The sequence below is a fragment of the Gossypium hirsutum genome, chromosome D11 (genome assembly GCF_007990345.1).
Source record: "Gossypium hirsutum isolate 1008001.06 chromosome D11, Gossypium_hirsutum_v2.1, whole genome shotgun sequence".
NCBI lineage: Eukaryota > Viridiplantae > Streptophyta > Magnoliopsida > Malvales > Malvaceae > Gossypium > Gossypium hirsutum.
In genome coordinates, this window is record NC_053447.1 from 12317224 (window position 1) to 12336041 (window position 18818).

At 33.6% G+C, this 18818-nt stretch overlaps 4 protein-coding genes across 7 annotated transcripts; 2 read left to right on the forward strand and 2 right to left on the reverse strand.

The window, feature by feature from the left end:
- Positions 1-774: 774 nt before the first annotated feature.
- LOC107912432 (protein FANTASTIC FOUR 1) lies at positions 775-1641 on the reverse strand. Its single transcript, XM_016840612.2, has one exon. It carries the CDS (start codon positions 1639-1641, stop codon positions 775-777), a length of 867 nt encoding a protein of 288 aa, XP_016696101.1.
- Positions 1642-6999: 5358 nt separating this feature from the next.
- On the forward strand, positions 7000-9226 carry LOC107911289 (uncharacterized). 2 transcript variants are annotated; one of them, XM_016839157.2, is made up of 5 exons: positions 7000-7182; positions 7712-8143; positions 8261-8344; positions 8432-8503; positions 8917-9226. In XM_016839157.2, the coding sequence occupies exons 1-5, from the start codon at positions 7129-7131 to the stop codon at positions 9100-9102; spliced, it is 828 nt and encodes a 275-aa protein (XP_016694646.1). In that variant the 5' UTR covers positions 7000-7128; the 3' UTR covers positions 9103-9226. The 2 variants fall into 2 exon arrangements, with proteins under 2 accessions (XP_016694646.1, XP_016694647.1); XM_016839158.2 differs by having other exon boundaries at positions 7004-7182; positions 7718-8143.
- Positions 9227-11684: 2458 nt separating this feature from the next.
- LOC107912434 (cyclin-P3-1) lies at positions 11685-13817 on the forward strand. 3 transcript variants are annotated; one of them, XM_016840616.2, is made up of 4 exons: positions 11686-11949; positions 12139-12243; positions 12599-13006; positions 13277-13817. In XM_016840616.2, the coding sequence occupies exons 3-4, from the start codon at positions 12606-12608 to the stop codon at positions 13521-13523; spliced, it is 648 nt and encodes a 215-aa protein (XP_016696105.1). In that variant the 5' UTR covers positions 11686-11949; positions 12139-12243; positions 12599-12605; the 3' UTR covers positions 13524-13817. The 3 variants fall into 3 exon arrangements, with proteins under 3 accessions (XP_016696106.1, XP_016696105.1, XP_016696104.1); XM_016840615.2 differs by having other exon boundaries at positions 12161-12243; XM_016840617.2 differs by lacking the exon at positions 12139-12243 and having other exon boundaries at positions 11685-11949.
- Positions 13818-13880: 63 nt separating this feature from the next.
- LOC107912433 (DAR GTPase 3, chloroplastic) lies at positions 13881-18023 on the reverse strand. The gene is made up of 9 exons (XM_016840613.2): positions 17632-18023; positions 17398-17526; positions 17195-17311; positions 16941-17084; positions 16760-16846; positions 16296-16411; positions 15696-15877; positions 14690-14747; positions 13881-14425 (listed from the first exon to the last, which is right to left on the reverse strand). The coding sequence occupies exons 1-9, from the start codon at positions 17788-17790 to the stop codon at positions 14305-14307; spliced, it is 1113 nt and encodes a 370-aa protein (XP_016696102.1). The 5' UTR covers positions 17791-18023; the 3' UTR covers positions 13881-14304.
- Between the last annotated feature and the right edge of the window lie 795 nt (positions 18024-18818).

Here is an 18818-nt window from a genome sequence, read left to right on the forward strand (position 1 = left end):
TGTGGTCACTACATTTTTTATTACCTTGGCTTAACCAGAAAGATACTGAAACTAATCACGCTCAATGTCATGTTTTCTCTCCCACCCATACTATAGCTCTTTTTTAATAATAAATCAACTTTGGCAGTATTAACTATTAAAATATCTCTTAAAACCAGTTGGAAATAATTTTATAGTTTCGCATTGCATTGCATTGCATTGCAAGTACACGTTTTTTTGTACCATACATTTGAAAGCAGGTAGTAGTAATTTTTCCTGTTTTCTTTTTCTTTTTCCTTTTTTTTTATTGGTGATGGTCCAACAAACGTGCCTTATGAAAGCGATGAGCGCAAAAATTAGAGGAACCCCATTAACCGATTCTGCTTGGTTGGGACCAGACAATTCACTGCACTTGGTGGTTGAACAAAATTAGGGCAGCCCTTGATTGATGTCGATTGGTATGTTTAATTGGGAGAGATGTCATTTCCTTGAGTAAATCCTTGCTTAAAGCAAGTTGATCATGCTATGCAAGTAACTCAAGTAGATGTACAGCAAATACTAGAAGAGATAGAAAAAGGAACATAAAGTTAAAAATAAAAAAGGGAACTGTAACATGAGATGGACAAAAGGATTGATCCTATAACGACAATAACTACCATAAGCATATTTTAGGAAATCCATGGTACGTAATCTTAAACTTGTAATAACTGGTTACTTCTAAGGGAGAAAACTAGGAAATCAGGGATCACTTGAGGGGATGATCAAATTCTCCCAATTTTTAGCTTTTTTATTTTTTCAAGTAGCCACCAAGAATGGCTTCCAATGAAGCAAGCCTTTGTGGCCACACCCATTTTCTTTGCAGCTGCTTGGAATAGGCAACTTCCCTGTCCCAACTTCACCCCCAACATTCCCACTGTTTGATTCCTTAATCTCAGTTTCCCCATAAAACTCCTCTTCCTCTACCACAGTTTCTTCTTCTTCTTCTTCTTCTTGGTCTTCCTCTTGGCCGTCCTGGTCCTGGTCCTGGAACACTGGGGAAGCATCCTTATAAAGGGAAAGCCTAAGCCTCCCATAGCTACGTTCTGCATGGAAGTAAGTATGAGAGGGAGGGAAACTAACGGCTTGAAGAACCAAGCGGCCGCCTTCTCGATGAGACTTGACTTGAACACAATTTGAACCGCTAATGGATGTCAAAGGAGGCGGAAAGCTGCTGCTACGACTCATTTTTCGTATCGCCCTTGGTTTGGGTGGAATATTGCAAGCCACTGTTTGAGACCGAGTGTCCATTGAAAACAAGGAAATGTCATCGCTGCAATCGCTAACTTCGCTTCCAGTCTCACTCCCTAGCCTTTCGGTGCACATCTCAAGACTTTTTTCACTTAGCCTAGAGGCTGAACGCTTCACAAGAGGGTGGACGTAAACTTTGTCATTCTCGGTGGAAGCTTTGGCGTTGGAGAGGGACTGGATGCAACTCCAGCCGCCCATGTCATTGGTGTTGGTGATGGTGGTGTTTTTTTCTTCATTATACACCGTAGGTTTGGGGTCAGTAGTAACAATGGAGGGAGGGAAATTCGATTTTGGTGGAGCCAGTTTCAGCCTCGAAACCCGTGATTCAACCACCTCCAGGCATGATTGCAACCCTTGACACACACTTGACGACATTTTCTTATCCAAAAAAAAAATGTTGCAAGGGATGAAAAAACAACAAAGGAAACAGAGGAGAAACAGGGGTGCTTATATGAAAAAAATTTTAAAAAAATTCTATTTTTTTCCCTCTCACCTCGATTTTTTTTTTCTTTTTTGGAGTTTTGTGAGGAGGTGAGGATGCAAATGAAAGAGAAACCTTCGGTTTAGAAACAAAAATGACACATATATTTGGTGTTAGGATGTAAATGAAGATGGGTGGTTTTTGGGACGGGGAAAGACCAAAGCAGTGAACTTGAAGGGAAGGTGAAAGGGGTGGGGAATATTTATACTAGAACTGAGGATAAAGAAAAGAAAAAGGAAGGGGGGGATTATTTAAACCCACTAAAACACTACTCCACAGAAAATAAAATAGATAAAACCAAATTAAACGGTGCAGTAAATTTAATTAAAAAAGTGTGATATTATTTTTTACGAAATGATTTTAATTTAAATTTTAAACGAGAATTAATCATAAATTAGAAAAGGATTAATCTTCATTGAATTTTATCACACTCATTATATAGGTAAACGACTATTAATGGAATGATAAGTGCTTTTGAAAAGATGGAAAAAATACTCTTATAATGATATTAATTACCTTTTAAGATAAAAATATTTTAATAATTTTACAGCTAAATTTATGTTACGAATCATTGATGTTAACTTGATTCATAACAGTAGTTTTTATATGCTTTAATTATAGAAAGAAATGGATATACATTTTTTGTTTCCTGTTTTAAAAGTAATAAGTTAAACTGAATTTGAAGGTTGTTTTATAATTAATATTTTAATATTCTGCTACTTTGTAATCATATGTCCTTTTTGAATCATAGTAAAATTGCAACCAATATATCTGAAAAAAATTAAAAATCTAATTTTTCTTGTTCTAGTTTGTCTTAATTGAAGCATTTACATAGAGGATGATAATAAATAATACCTTTTTGTGGTTAAAATATGTAGGTGCAAATTAATCATTAAGAAGAGGAAGTCAAAATTAGAGGCATGTCTGTCTGCTTGTCTGGCGGAGTACGGCCACTTAGAAACTGGATGCGAAATTAAACATTGGCAAAGGCAAAGCAGGAATTGTAGAGAGAGTTGTGATCATCAAAATTTTAAATCGAAGCAGACATGCTATTCTGTCCTCACCAAACAATCATAATCTTTTACCAAAAAGCCTATTTATATATAAAGAAAATATCTCAACTTTGGATTTGGTGGTCGAAACTTTTCATCTTTAGCATATTTACTCAATATTTGAGAGTACGCCCTTTTCATCTGTACAAAGATTTTGTCCAAAATTCTCCACCTCAATTCCAACAGACGCAGGAAATGGAAATGATAGGTTAGGATTGTAGAGTCACTTGCACGGTAACGTTCGGATCAAAATCGAGTCAAATTTATGTTTCATGTATAATATTTTTTTATTTTAAATTAAATTTAAACATGTTATGGGATACTTGGGAGGGTGACAAGGAATATGTACCAACTGCACACAGTCTTTGCCCTAACCATCGAAATTGCTTTGAAAAAAGTCTTCCCTTTTTATCATTAATGTTTTTCTCTTTTTAGGTTAGCCAACCAAGCAGTGGAAAAAGAAAATATTTCTTAAATGGTAAGGGGAAAGGAGTCATGCTACCATTGGCTATTTGTCAGTTGCACTTGTGTGTTTGTTTAGTTATCTCCAAATAGTATAACTAAATGCTACATGAAAAATTTAGGAAATTGTTCATGTGATACTATCGCACATATTTTGACACGTGTTATAAACTTGAAAATATATCGATACTTAAAAATTCGATATAATTAAACACAAGTTTTTAAAAGACGGAATCAAATTCATAGTTTATCAGTATGGCAACCCAAAGCCGCACTCCTGCAGTAACTGTTGACTGTTCTTTTTTATAAATAGAACCAACAAAGGCACCATGCTCTCACTACTTCAACCTTTCTTATTTGTCATTTTACCAAATATTAAATATAAAAGGGTTGACTTTTGTCCACAAATGCTTGGATATAATATATTATAAGTGTTTTTAAAATTAAAAAAACAAATTATTTTATTTTTCGACTTACAAATTACAATTCAATCAAGATTTTTTTTTAAATCGTAAAAGTATTAGGTTTTTAATAAAGTTTACCCAAAATTGAATGCAATAAAAAATAAACTTTTAATATGAAAGGATTGTTGTAGAGAATAATTTAATTAAGTACAACATTTGTTTTTTAAAACTAATTAAGTGCAACCAATATTTATAACCGCGAGATTTATGAATTTAATAAAATCAAGGGATTATTATAATGATAATACTTGTTTCAATTAATAATTAACATTTTCCTTCTTTAAAAAACAAAGTTTATGCGATTACTAGTTGAAATTCAGACTTGCCTTTTATGGTGAACTCAATATTCATGCATGTATTATTTGTAAGTTCATCATGAATTGTTATTATAGGTTGTAATTTAAATTATAATTTGATTCTATATTAAGTAATTTTTTATTAGAAGGATAAATATTTATACGTATTTGTAAATTTTGAAAAAATATACGTCAAATTATAATATTAAATATTAACCGGTTGATAAAATTATTTGTATTAAATATAAATTATACAAGAAATGAGAAGGAATAGTCCTTAATTAAATTGTAATTGAAAACTTATAGACAATAATTTTATCTGTAAAATGAAATTATTCTTTACTTAATACCACTCATCCCATCTAAAAATGGTAAAGCAGCATAAGATGCTTTACTCTCTGCTTTATATCTTAGTTGCATACAACTCGCAAATTACCTAAAACCTGCCCGCAAGTTGAAGATCAAATTTAGCAGAAGAAAATACTAGTAATGCAACGTTAGAAGAGCAGACATTAATATGGTGACCCTCGTCCAAAAAGGAAGAATGAGGAGAACTACGGACACCATGCAATAACACTTCCAAGTTCCAATATTTATATTATGGTCTCTCAAATGCAATGCATTCGGATGTCATAGAGACCACTTCCTTGTTATGATAACTTCCTTTTGGACAAGTTTTATTGTTATTTTAAGGAATTCTTAACTCAAATTTGCAAGCAGCATTGGGACTGATGTCATCTCCATCAATCTCAAGCTGAGTATTGGTACAACTATCTCACCACCTCAAGTGAAATGGGATGTATCGACAGACAATGGAATAGAAGATTGGAACATAACCTATAATACCAAACATAGCTGCAGGTGATGATTTCTAAAGCGAAAAAAATGTCAACAAGAATGGAACTTGGTTTTCCTTGTTAACAATAATTCTCACCTTCAGGGTTGTAAAGCGTCATGTTTGGTTGAGTATAGTTGTAGGCCTGGCAATCCGTTTTGGGTTAAAATTGGAGCCCATCCAACTACACAAAATTTATCAATTCAACTTGATTCCCTTTATATTATGCCCCCAAATCTGGTTAGATGTCAATTTGGGTTCACCAATGTGGAATGAATGTCTACCACACCAAAGATTTTGTTTTCTGTTCAACATTTGGTAAGATATATAACAGAAAGGTTAGATTCTGTAAATCATGTTTACTTGCGTATGGGTCGGAAGCTTGTTTATTTGTTATATCTATTTGGTAAGATAAAATATTTATTATATTTATGGTAGTGCTTTTTAGTATAAATACTATTTTTAATGAGTTAGAAAGTTTTTACTTTAGCGTTTTTTTAGTGTATCATATTTTTTAAAGAATTTATTGTTAAACAAAAACTAATCTAAAAAAAATCAAATATAGGCGAGCTAGATCAAGTTTGAGTTTACTTTATTTGGGTCAGACTTTGGGTAAAAAAGTAAACTCATTTTTGAGCCGGACTTGAAAATTTAATCTAGGTACTTTGTATGGGCCCAACTCAAATCTCCTCTTCCAATCCATGAGCACTTCTACTACATTTATGTCTCTCCACTATTATTTGATGAAAATTAATTATAGGTTAAAATATGTTGTTAGTCCTTATACTTTGACAACATTTAAGGTTTAATCATTGAACTTACAAATTAAGTCTTCTACTTTATTTTTTTTATTTAAAAATCTCAATTTAGTCATTGAAATTGTAAGTACTTTCTGTCAAAATTTGTCAATTTAATTAGATTGTTTCCATATAATGAGTCATATAATTTATAGAAAATAGATATATTAAATTAATAATTTTTGACAGAAATTACCAATAATAATAATGATTATATTAAAATTTTAAACTGAAAAAGTATAAAGGACAAACTTCAAATCCCATAGGAATAGCACATTTTGACTTAATTATAGATTGAAAATAGAATAGGTTGGTGATGTAACCAGTACACGTGGAATTGATAAATTTAAACCCTAAAATTCAAATAAAAAAGGAAATTGAGAAATGTCATAAATGCGGAATCCCCCCTCTAAAATGGCATAAGATTCGGCGCATCAAACTCTTGAGTTGCAAGAAATCGAGCATCCTTTTTCAATTTGCTTCAAATATGGCGAAATTGGGATTCAACTGACAAATCTTTGTTGAGATTCACTACCTAATTGAATAACCCCATACTTGGGTTGGCGCTCTCTTTTTCAATATATTCCACATTTATATCATCTGTCGTCTATCTTTTCCACTCCATATTTTTAACGTTAATCTCTCAAATTGAAATCACAAGATGTTGAATTTTTTTTCAATGCCTTCAAATGTCAAATGAACCCGGATAAAAAGAAAAAACGGAGAAGATGAAATGAACTTGACAACCATTATTTTTGAAAGAAGGAGAACCAACTTTTATCAGTACTCAAGAATTGATTTTTTTTTCTTTTCTTTTATACAGTAATTAGTTTCTGGGTACCTTCATTAGTTGATTAAAAACAATATTGCAGTCCTTTCTTAAGTTGATGATATGCATTTTCTTTTTAAGGTTTAACAGAAGCTGTAACTGTTAAGAATGAAAAGTTGAATGTTTTGTGGAAGAACTTAAATCCAGAAAACTAGAAATTGTTAATGCAGGAGATTTCCTTTTATAAAAGCTACCGATTCCAGTAAACAAGTAAAAGATAGCTGCCATAAACAGGGTCAATTTCATTTTGAAAACAAGAGGTTCGTTGCCTAAAGAGTCTAACAGTAAAAAGAAAATGACTTAATTTCATGCAAGGACAAAAATGGCAAACACCGAAAGCGGCGGCAATATCAACGCGCTTCGTCAACAAGCACTAACCTCTTTTTAAGGAAGAGAATGAGTGGTGATTTAGGGTAGAATGTTTGACTACGGTCATTGTTTTGGCGATATTTTGTGGGTGAGTTGAATGCGAAACGAGTATTTCTTTAAATTTAAAACACATAGTTATCCTTAATTATCCTAATAATTTTGAAAGCAATTCCACTACTTCAGCCTTTACTAGAATTTAGATTAATTATTATTATTTTTCTATTGTGAAAGGGAAACAGTTTTAGTTGTGGGAGGTTCCTTGGGTGTGAAAGAAAAAATGGGTAAGAAACCTATAGCTCGGAAGCGTCAAGGAAAGGGTACCACGGCCATGGTAAATAATCAAACTTCCTTTTACTTTGTTCCTTCAAAATAAAATAAAAAACCTTCTGACTTCCTTCACTTTTTCTTAAATAAAATATGGATTTGATTTGAATAGAGGAAAAGGTTGTTTAGGGTTAGGGTTTGGGTTTGGGTTTGTGTTTGATGACAAAAGAACAAACTGCCTTGTCTTCGTTTTATTATGATGACAACGACTCCCGATGCTGTAGGGCCCTTTTTCTGGTGCAAGCTCTATGAGATTTTCCTGCCCAAAACATAAAATGTTATCTACTTTTCTGTTCTTTTCTTCTTCTTTTTTAATCCATGGAGTAAGTTGCATGTTGAATTTTGTAAACAACAGTCGTATGTGATATGTGTTAAATTTTGTATATAATATCTCCTAATATCTGAATTTGCCCTGCCCTTTACTTGCTACTATGTTCTGCAATGGAAACAAAATTTAGCGTTTGGAGAAGAAATTCTTTTGCAAATGAAACCATATACGATTCTATCTCATTTTAATTGTAAAGTTCTAATCTAAGCTTCAGCCTAAGGACCCTTCTGGAGGAGTGGATAAGCAACCTGAAAGCTCCAACCCTTTGTCCCAAAATGCAATTTTGCAACCTAAGAAAAGAAATCCTCCGTTGGAGACTGTAGAATCACAGCCTAAAACGCAGACAAATTCTGCCGATTTGTCTTCACTTACGAAGGTCAAGAAACATGGTATTCTTTATGCGGTTAGGAGATCCGAACGCCTTCAAGCCGTGATTTCTCCTTCTCAAGACAAGGAAATCGAACGTTTAATTGATGAGATAACTCTAAGTGAAGGTGAGAAAGATGAGGTGCCACTCGATCATGAGGATGGGGAACTACCACAGCCAATCCAGACACAGATGACCATGGAAGAAAAATTTGACTATCTTTTTCAACAAATTGAAGAACTACAAAAGACTCTAGAAACCTTAAAGTTCAAGGTATTCAAGCTTCTTTTGCCTTTATGTCAATTTCATTATGCACATCATGATTTGGTTTTGTAAAGGTGAAATCCTGTGAGTTCTAATAAATTGTTTTATTGACATTAATTACAACAGGCTACAAGGGATTCTTCCCCAACTGGAAGCCCTAGGGCAGCAGATGTCCGATATAGAAACTTGTATTTTGAATCACAGAAGAAGGTTACTTTTTCCACTGTTATATTAGCTTTTATTTTAAAGGTTTAAGTTATGGTTTTTCCCCCTAAATTGTATTTTGCTTGAATGCAGATCGAAGCACTGACAAATGAAAACCACCAGCTTGCTCTCAAGTTGGAACGAGCTCTCGGTAAACTTGAAGCAGTATGTCTCTGTAACACTATCTTAGCTTAAATCTGCTGCCAAAGAGCACTATCATCATCACATTATACAGTATATTTTTAAGTTTTTGTTTGATAATTTATCATACCGGGGGTGATGATGACTCTTAGCTCTTCTACTAGATACGTACATGATGTTGTTATTACCTGGATCTCTTGTGGACGATGAAGTGAGACCTTTTCTAATTCCTTTCTATGTGAAATTTTTGAAAATTTCATCTTTCCATGATGGAATAAATGAGGGCATTCAGTTTAGATGCTTTGGTGGCAATCGCATGGCTAGTTCTTATGCTATTATTCCTTTAGGCATGTTATGAAATACATTATGCTTCTGGAGGAAAATTTAAAAATCGAGTCTTTTTATAGGAAGTTATAAGATGTTGTGTATGTGTGCAGTACGATAATGGGGCGTGTGCAGCTTCTGAAGGACTGCAGAAAATGAAGGAGATGATATTGGTGGCGAATTTGACAAGATCAACTGAAACAGCAGTGAATTTTTCTACACAAACCTTTCCTTCAATGGATGGAGGTGCTGAGGCAATGGCTAGTCCTAGAAGAAAGAAACCTCGTACTGGGAAATAGGCTTTTGTTTTTAGATAGCTCTTTATCTTAGTTGGTTTTGGTTTGGAATTGACAAGTCGATGGTGTTATCGTTTCATCCCAACTTCCGACTTTTGTGTTTGGTAATGCTAATTTGCTTTCACCATCCTTTTCTTTTATTACAAAGGTGTTGGCGTTTTATCAGCAACCAAAGTAGAAAACAGGACAAAGAACAAAGCAACAAGATGCATGAAACATTTTACTTGCTCACAAACGTGCAGCAATGAATGAAAAACTGATTTTCATTACCCAACCAAACACAACTACTATCACTAATCAGCCTTGTTTGTACACTGAAACAAGTCATTCAGCTACTTAAACACATCAAGCTTCAATCAAACATAAACAAAGAACATTATTGCAGCAAGTATACGAGCTGCAGCAGGGTTGGCCACTTTTCAACAAAAGTTAATAGTCTCTAGTTGCACTGTTTTCCTTCTACATTTTGAAGTGTTGGAGAACTTTCTGCAAATAACTGTTAATAGTTGAGTGAAGTTACCACAATTTAGTTGCGATGGCATTTCAATTACGTGGGTAATAAGCCACGTGATCTTCAGACTTATATATTTCCTTTATTCTTTATAATTATAATTTGTATTATCAAACATGAGATGTTAATATCTTTGTCTGCCAGTATGTGTTGACGTTAGTAATTTCATTTGCTTGCGTTGGAATATACCTTTTAATTATCAACATCATTACCATCTCCATCGTTTTCCTCTTCTTCTGCAATTCTGGTTACGTGTGCTTCCAGTTAAAGCCTCACCAACTATTTATTAAATTTCAACCAGAAACATACAAATTACAATGTTTGCCATTTCAGTATAATTTGTGAAAGCATATAATTTTCATACGAAAACCAAAGAAAGGACCGTGCTGGCTAAACAACGACGTATACATTTAACACTGTTTTGTAGGTAAATTAGCTTCTAATATGCAAATGTGGAAGTAGAATCCCAATATAGGAAATATATAACCGTTTTTTATATTGTTGGCAAATATTGAACTCTAAATTATGTACGATTTGTCTTTAGATCTAGTTTAACTTAAGTCTAACTACGTATAATTCTCTATAGATTTAATTCTGTCCTCTTTGAATATATTTTGGTTATTAGTCTACTAATGCTCCATAATGTTTGATTTTTATTATAGCTTTGCCTTAAATTACTTCTCACACTTTAAGGATAGATCTTACGCCATTATAACCATCACATCAAACTACTTTCGAGACTTATCAACCTTCAATGTTTTCATATCCAACCCTATAAAAAGATAATTATGAGACTCAAGATCCAATGCAATAGTAATGTTATATAAACTTTAAAAATTTTAAATATCATTTAATACCTCTTTTGGTTCTATAAATATAGCTAAATTATCACTTTCGCACTTGTATTGTTTTTTTTATCAGTTTGGCTTTTATATTTTCATCTTGTATAGCTCGTTACCCCAATTCAATTTTTCGTTAAAAAATTTAAACCACCAAATGACACTGTCATCTGTAAAAAAATACTTACAAATAAAAAAACCCAAAAATATTAAAACTTAGGAAATTATAAAAACTAAAAAATCATATTTTTTTCAAAAATTATAAAAAATATTTTTTAAAAATTACAAATATGCGAAATTTAAAAAAATCATAAAATTAAAAAAATTGTTTGTTTGGAATTTAAGGTTTTTAGAAAAATTTTAAGAATTTAATGGTTTTATTTAATTTAGGATTTTTTTTTACATTTTAATGAAATTTTTAATATTTTAAAAAGAATTTTGAAATTTTTAGTAAAAAATAGCATAAAATTCTTAAAATTTATAATAGAATTCTTTTTTTTTTTCAAAAATATGAAATTTCAAACAAACAAACTTTTTAAAGTTTTGCATACTTATAATTTTAAATTTTTTGTATATAATATTTCAAAATAGATTATAATTTTTTTAACTGAGTTTTAAGATTTCCTGGGCTTTTAAAAAAATTTTCATAGTCTTGTTATATTTTTTTGAAAAAAAGTAAAGCACTTTTTTGTTATTTTTCTTGACACATGGTATCGTGTTATTGGTTGGTTTAATTTTTTTTAACAAAAATTTGGGTTAGATAATGGGGATTACAAAAATAAAGTACAAGACCAAACGGATAAAAAAATAGAATAATACCAAAGTGATAATTTATTTATAGTATAGAGACCCAAAGAAGTATTAAGTATATTATATAAAAGAAGTAGAGAGTAGAAACTTTGAGCTTTGGGATAGTTTTTAATTTTTAAAATATATATTTTTTGTTATATTTAAAGTTTTAAATTAAATTTTAAATATGGTTTTCTTATCATTAATAATATTAAAATTTGTAAATAATAAAAACTTTGAATATTGTGCATTAAATTTAAAACAAAATCTAAACGCGTTGCATACGATGAAATAATTTTAATACATATTGAGAGATTAATAAAAATTAAATAATATCGTGATGTTGTTGGGAATGTGACATCTGTAAATGAACATGACAGAGGTTATTGATTGTTTTTAAAAGCATAAATCAATACTGCTTTATAAAAATAAAATAATAAAAAGAGCATGCACGTTAACCATTAGGTAGGGATGGAATTAATCGATTCATCCTGCTTCACGGTGGCCACTAACAACGCGTGAAACCCACTGTCCCTGGAAAACTTCAAGCACTCACCCATCCCTACCTTCAAATAAACCCTACAAACACCTTATCTAAACTCTCTTTCCCTGTCTCTCGCTTTATGGTGCTTTGACCCATCCATCTCCTCTGGTTTTGTACCTACAAGCCGATTCCATTCACACTACTGGGAACTGGCTTCTAAACCTTATGTAAGCTTTTTTTTTTTATGACATGTTTCTTCTGTTTTGTTAAGTCAGATGATTTGCACCCAAAAGCTTTTTCTTTTGTGATTTTTGGTGTGGGTTGATGAATAGTGTGTTTTTAGCTGATTTGATTTTATGGGGTTTTGCTTAATTTCTCTTCTTTTGGGGGGGATCTTCTTTGCGAGCTAAGCAAAGGGATTTCTTGGCATTTCTGTAGGTTGGATGGTTAATCGATTTGTTTCTTTGGGATGGTTGTTGGGTGTTGAATTTTGAGATACAGAACTAATTCGATTGAAAAAGGTATGCAATACTTAATAATTAAATGTTTTTCAATATATTTGGGATCTGATACTTAACTTCGTAGATAGAAAGAAAATCAATGTGGAGCTAAGCTATTGTTTTCATTTTTAAACCCAACTTGGATACCTTTCTTTTTCTGGCTATGCAAATAGTTCTATAAAATGCTTCCTACTCCATATATGTAGGCTACTTGTAAATCACACACAACTTTACTGTTCTTCCTCTTAAAAAAATGGAGAGACAGAGGGCACTGAATGAAATCTCAAACTGTTTCCATAAATGATGATGATGCATTTATTACTCTTTTGAGTGTTGAGACTAATGAGCCCTTTCATGTTGATCTTTTGCATTTCAGATTAGTTATGGGAACTCTTGCAATTGACAACGAGGATTTGGATTCGGATATATACCTTGCTTTGGGGCTCAAAAGATTAGGTAAAGGAGCTATTGGTACTCCACGGATTTTAACACTTCTTTCTTCACTCCTTGAGAAATCTGTCCAAAAGAATGAGATGCAAATAGAGACAGTGAGCGCTAAAGTCAACATTGCAATCTTCCATGGCTTAAGAGTTCCCACCATAAGCATTCGACAATATATTGATCGAATCTTCAAGTATGCTCGGTGCAGTCCTTCCTGCTTTCTTGTTGCATACATTTACTTGGATAGGTTCGGTCAACAAACTGATGTGCAGTTGACTTCCCGTAATGTTCATCGGCTCCTTATTACCAGTGTTATGGTGGCAGCAAAATTTATTGATGACACGTAAGTGTTAACCAATTTCACGACTCATTGATAATGAACTCTTTCTCGTTGTTTTACAAGCTAGGGTTTATTGGGTGGAAAATGCAAGCCTTTCCTTTAGGTGGTTGGGGTTTATGCATTTGTACCGAGACAAATATCTCCTATAGGATTGTATATAGAGGTTTATCTTAGATAGCCTTTGCGCAACAATTTAATGATAAACATGTATAAGTTCAGTTAGAAGAAAAGTACATTCCATTTTGCAGCACTTCATTCCATTGTCTTTTGCAGGTATTTCAACAATGCATATTATGCCCGAGTGGGAGGAATAAGCACAGCTGAATTGAACAGGTTGGAGATGAAATTTTTGCTTAGTCTAGATTTTAGACTTCAAGTGAGCATCAATACGTTTCAAAGATACTGTTTACAGCTCCAAAAGGAAGGGAATCAAGTTGAACGGCCTATCCGAGCTTGTGGGATTAAAGAGAGTTGGCCCAGCAAAAGTGATACGCAGTGTGCTCCCACAATTGCAAGATGAAGTCAAATTCTGAGTCCTAGAGAATTTGGTTTTATCAATTCTTGTGCCAAACGTAGTTTTAGTGATGATTCTTCAAGGAACACCAAACTTGGTTTTTTTTTTTTGCATAAATTTTTAGGCCATCAGTTGGCATGATTGTTTCCATCTTTGAAGCTCTTGTTTATTTCTTCCCTGCACCTTGTGTTTTTACCTTTCTAACCTCCTTGTGCAGAAGGCATGTTGTATACTAAATGCTGACTTTGTGCTGCTCATCAAATTTAGTGGTTGGAGTTTCCCCAATCCATATTTTTCCAAGTTTTGGTCATAGCTTTCATCTCTTCCTATCATCTTCCTTCCTTTTAATGTTGAATTGAGATAAAACTGAAACCATATGCATTTTTTATTGCATTGCAGTTCAATTCTCATAGATGATAAGAACGAGCGACAAAGAATTCTTGTCAATGGAGGAATATACATAATGAAATTTGAAATGAATATAAAATACAGCGAGGTTATGATAGCAGAGGTTGGAAAATTTTAGAACCTAATCTTACACCACATGAATCTACAGATTCAGGGCCCCTTTGTAAATTCAGGCCATTCAGTAAGCTCCCGACAACCCAGCAGCATCTATTTAATCAAGGCTGTCATGATTTCCACCAACATATAGCTGTAAACTCTGTATGTCATCACATTTCTCCACCATCAATATGCAATATGCTTCTGGTGTCTGTTTATATCCACCGTTGTATCCTCGAGCTGAGAAAATTTAAGACTTGATAGCCACATACATCCAACGGTATTATCTAGGTCTTTCCAGTGCAACCCAACCAAACTTCCCTTTTCGAAAATCAGACAGGACACGAAAGGCTGCTTGGTGGACATCCCCATTGAACAATCGAAGGGCTAACTTCTCAATGAACCTGAAATGCAGAAGATAAACAACCAAATCAATTTGGGATTCAGGTAAAAGGAAATGTCCAGATGAGTTTTAACTCCATGAAAAGCTTCCGAAACTAAATCCTTTCTCAGTGTGCATAAGACTGGGTTTTTATTTGATTATCACGGCAATGATTGCCTATATATTTTTGTTGATTTGTTCTTCCTGATAGGACTTCTAGAATATTTTACAGATCGTCAGCCTATCTTTCTGAAGTTAAATTATGAAGTGGCAGATCAAGACATACATTTTACCGCACTGACCATCCACATCGATCTTGTAGCGGTTTTGAAGAGCTTTCATCCCTGGCAAGCACAAAAATAAAAACTGTTAGCAGCAGCTAGTTTCAGCCAAAAGTTTAAAGCTTTAAATCATAAATTGTTTTAGGAAAAAGAAAACCTCAAGGAAAAATGTAAAGAACAAGACTTGTGCGATTCAGAATTGCAAATCAACAGAAAATTTACTTTATTAAGCTCTTCAAATACCAAATCAGTATACCACATTGTTTGTAACGCATTATTTCTACAGCCTAGAATAAGCAATAGTTTTGGACAAGGTTAATTCTATCAGTTGGAATAAATAATTTAATTCTGCCAACTCTTCCTTAGCTCCTAATACAGGGTTTTAGGTCTACAAAGAAAATAACTAGAGGACTTTTATTTATGGAAACCACTTGTTTTCCCAGCTTTTTCTCAAAATCTTCATTATATATGGCATAAGAAACACAACCATCAGCTTATTCACAAAATGCTTTGAGGGAGGGGAAAAAATTGCAAACGCATCCATTATATACCTCCTGAAAAAGAAACAAGTATCTTATCGGTCATGAAATGTCTATTAAATACCCTGTCCCGGTTTTGAATCTCAATTATCCTTAACTTCTTCAGTTCAGCTTCTTACATCTATTCATAGTCCCCCTGTAGCTACGGTAATTACATCATCTTGATCAAACAAAAAAGGAAGCAAGATCACTTTTCTACAAGATTATTAGTTCTTTGTATTCATCACCCATTTTAGTATAGTCATACCACAGAAGCTATTGTTAGCAGTCTGTTACTAACATAGAAGATGCCAATATTAACCAGCCTTTCAGTTTATTGCTTTCCAATATGTGATGTGATGCAAATTGAAATTGTGAAGCACTATTCAATTTGACATGAAAGTCCAAGCTATGGAACTGAAGTGCTTTCTTGACAGAAAGGAAAAGGAAATGACACCAAATAATGTTATATGCATGATGCATAATTACATACCTACTGTTGGAAGTTTTGCTAACATCTGCACAAGAATGGCAGCAACATCAGCAACGTCATATGACCTCTCTCCAATGTCATCACAAATGGCAAGCTTTATTGCCGCTGCTTGATCACTAATTCGCATTGGGAGTATCCCAGGAGAATCCAGCAACTCAAGATCTTTCCCAAACCGAACCCATCTTTCAAAAGAAGTAAAAGGGATAAAAATATGAGTAATTTGAAAGATGCTGTTTCATGTCAAGCTTAAAAGAAATTTCAAAATGTTGTTCTGTAAAAACAAAAGAGAAAAGTTGTTCTATGCAGATGAAATGATATAACAGATCACTTTAACTCTGAAATTCTTATAGTACATTTAACGGAAAAAGAAATCATTATAGCATACAATAAACAAAATTTCTAATCACAGAAAAATTGTAAAAGAAACCCAGTAATTGTCAACGATAACAAAACTCAGGACTTTTTAGGATTTCACAGTGCAAGATTAGAACTTTCAAAACTCTTTCAATGATCTTCTTCTTTAAACCCTTACCTTTCCTCTTCCTCGTTAATTTCACATCTATATCACAGTTAAGAAACAAAAACCAAAAGAATACATACTTCAGTTCTCTTGTAACTCCAGGTCTGGAAGCAGCTGGGCACATTCTTCGTTTTAGCAAACGGTTGATCAAAGATGACTTCCCAACATTTGGGTACCCAACTATTCCAGCTCGAACCTGGAAAAAATTTTGAAAGCCACCAACATTTATATTAACATTTGATATGAAGCTTTAGAATATGGGTTCAATACTGATATATAGGTACATTACAGAGGTATCTAAATAATTCTAACATTTCTACACACCTAACTCATGCAACTCCAGTAGGAGTTAACCAGCTTATTGAACAAAATTCATCACAGTCAGTCTTTGGACATAAAACTTGTCAACAATCCAAACCAATGTTTGCATTATATAGTTCACGAAATAAACAGAAAAAACATGCAAAAATTAAAGTGACCAAAGAAGCTAAGACACGACTCAAGAAAGAAGATACAAGCATGCAACTAATGCAGTGAAACCCACCGGACGAGGAAGGAGACCTTTGGCTCTACGTTTAACATTTACTCCTGCTGCTAAAGACTTTGCCAATCGACTAAGCTTCATAGTCCCCTGAGTTTGCCAAATTCAGATAAGTAACTTACCAAAACAATTTTCAAAACCACAAAAGTAAAAAGGTCAAAATAGAAATATTTGATTCATATACCATTCCAAGTTGCCCATTTGAGAAGACAACTTTGGTTCCCTGCCTTGAGAAATGCATTGCCCAAGCATTCCTATCTGCAGTGGATATCATGTCTTCCCGGTTCAAAACCAAAATCCTCTTTCGATTACCAAGCCATAAATCCATCTGTGGGCATAGCAAACTCAGCACATACTAAGTTAACACAGGCAGGCAGGCAAAAGCAAGAGTGGTCATTCAGCTAAACATGTAATAAACAAATCGTGGAAAAGGCTAACCTGAGGATGTGTGGTCGATAAAGGAATTCTAGCATCTCGTACTTCTATAACCACATCTATTAACTTGAGTTGCTCTTTTAATTCTTTTTCTGTTTTTGCAATATGCCCAGGATACCACTGTGTACCATTTGCCAAAAGATAAATTCAATATCATTTTTAAGGCTCATCAGAAATTTAACAAGAGAGTAAACAGCAACCCATACCTGGACTGGACGCAGTGCCCTGGTCCAGTAGTAAAGATCAGCATCCATTTCAGCCCAATCAATTTCATCGTCAACCGCCTCAGTCACACTCCCGTTTTCACGCCATGTTGGTGTTTTTCCACCCACAATCTGCAACGCCTTGTCAGCGAGTAAGTCCAGGAATAAATGAAGGGAGAATTACAGAAACAAAACAATGACATCATGGGCTATGTTATGGGGATAAAATAAGCTTGCCTGAATGGCGGGTGGAGGCGAGAAGAGAGAAGCTGTGGCTGAGAGAGCTCTCGTTTGAGGAAATTTGGGGTTTGGGTATGGAGAGGTTCGGCATTGAATTGAGTGAGTGGAGACATGCGGACACGGCAGAAACCATCGTCCTGATAGCTGTAAAGTCATCTGCGTATCACAAAACAGCTTCTCTCTAATTGGAGATCCCTCTAGGTAAGTCGGAATTTCAGGCCAGTTACTTAGCTCAGGTAATGTTAATGAACAGAACGATGAATTGCGGGAGAGTTGGAGTGAATTTTAGCATCTTTTATTTGAGATAAGATACTTTAAAACCATAGTACGGGTCCCAGTCCCATGGTGCTGGTTACCTGTTTCGGGCTTTCAGCCAAAGCCCCATAACAAAGCCATTTCAATGTCAGTCATTTGTGACCACTTATACTAGTTGAAGCCTTTTAGGCCCCAAATCATTGGGTTAGTCATCGTTAATCCGTTGTGACAAATTGGGGAAATATTTTGAGTAGTTAGAATTGTTCATGCTCAGGCTACTTGTTTAGATATGAAGTCCGCCTGAAATTTAAAAGAATTTAAGCAAAAATATTATGTTCAAAAATGGGATTGAGCAAAAAAATAAGCTCATTTAAAATATGAATTGGGCTTGGGTTTGAACATTCAAGGCTCGAGCCTAACTAACTCGATCTATTTTAAGTTTATAATATTTTATATTATGTTAAGATGACTATACAAAAAATTCCAATAAATAAAAAATGTATAAGATTATTAAATACTAAAATAGTATAATATAAATAATTTTTTAAAAAATAAAAAGGACGGGCCTAAAATGGGCTTAGGTTAGTCTTTTACAAATATGAGTAGATTTGAACAAAATTTTGGGGTCAAGCCGAGCTTGGGCAAGCATAAAGTATATTAATATCATGCTTAGATTCAACCCAACCCAACCCATAAGCACCTCTAGCTTGAACATTCAACTAATGTAGTTACACTGGCTGGTACACACCGTTCAATAACAAACCAAAATGATTACCTTTTATTTTCACATTAGTGTAAATTTTAGCCTATACCAATTACACCAACTCGTTTTAACCTTCGGTTGCACCAATCAAGATAATGTGCTCCTACCGAAGCATGAATAATGTTAAAAACAAATAAAATTATTATTTTTTAACTAACTTTAATAT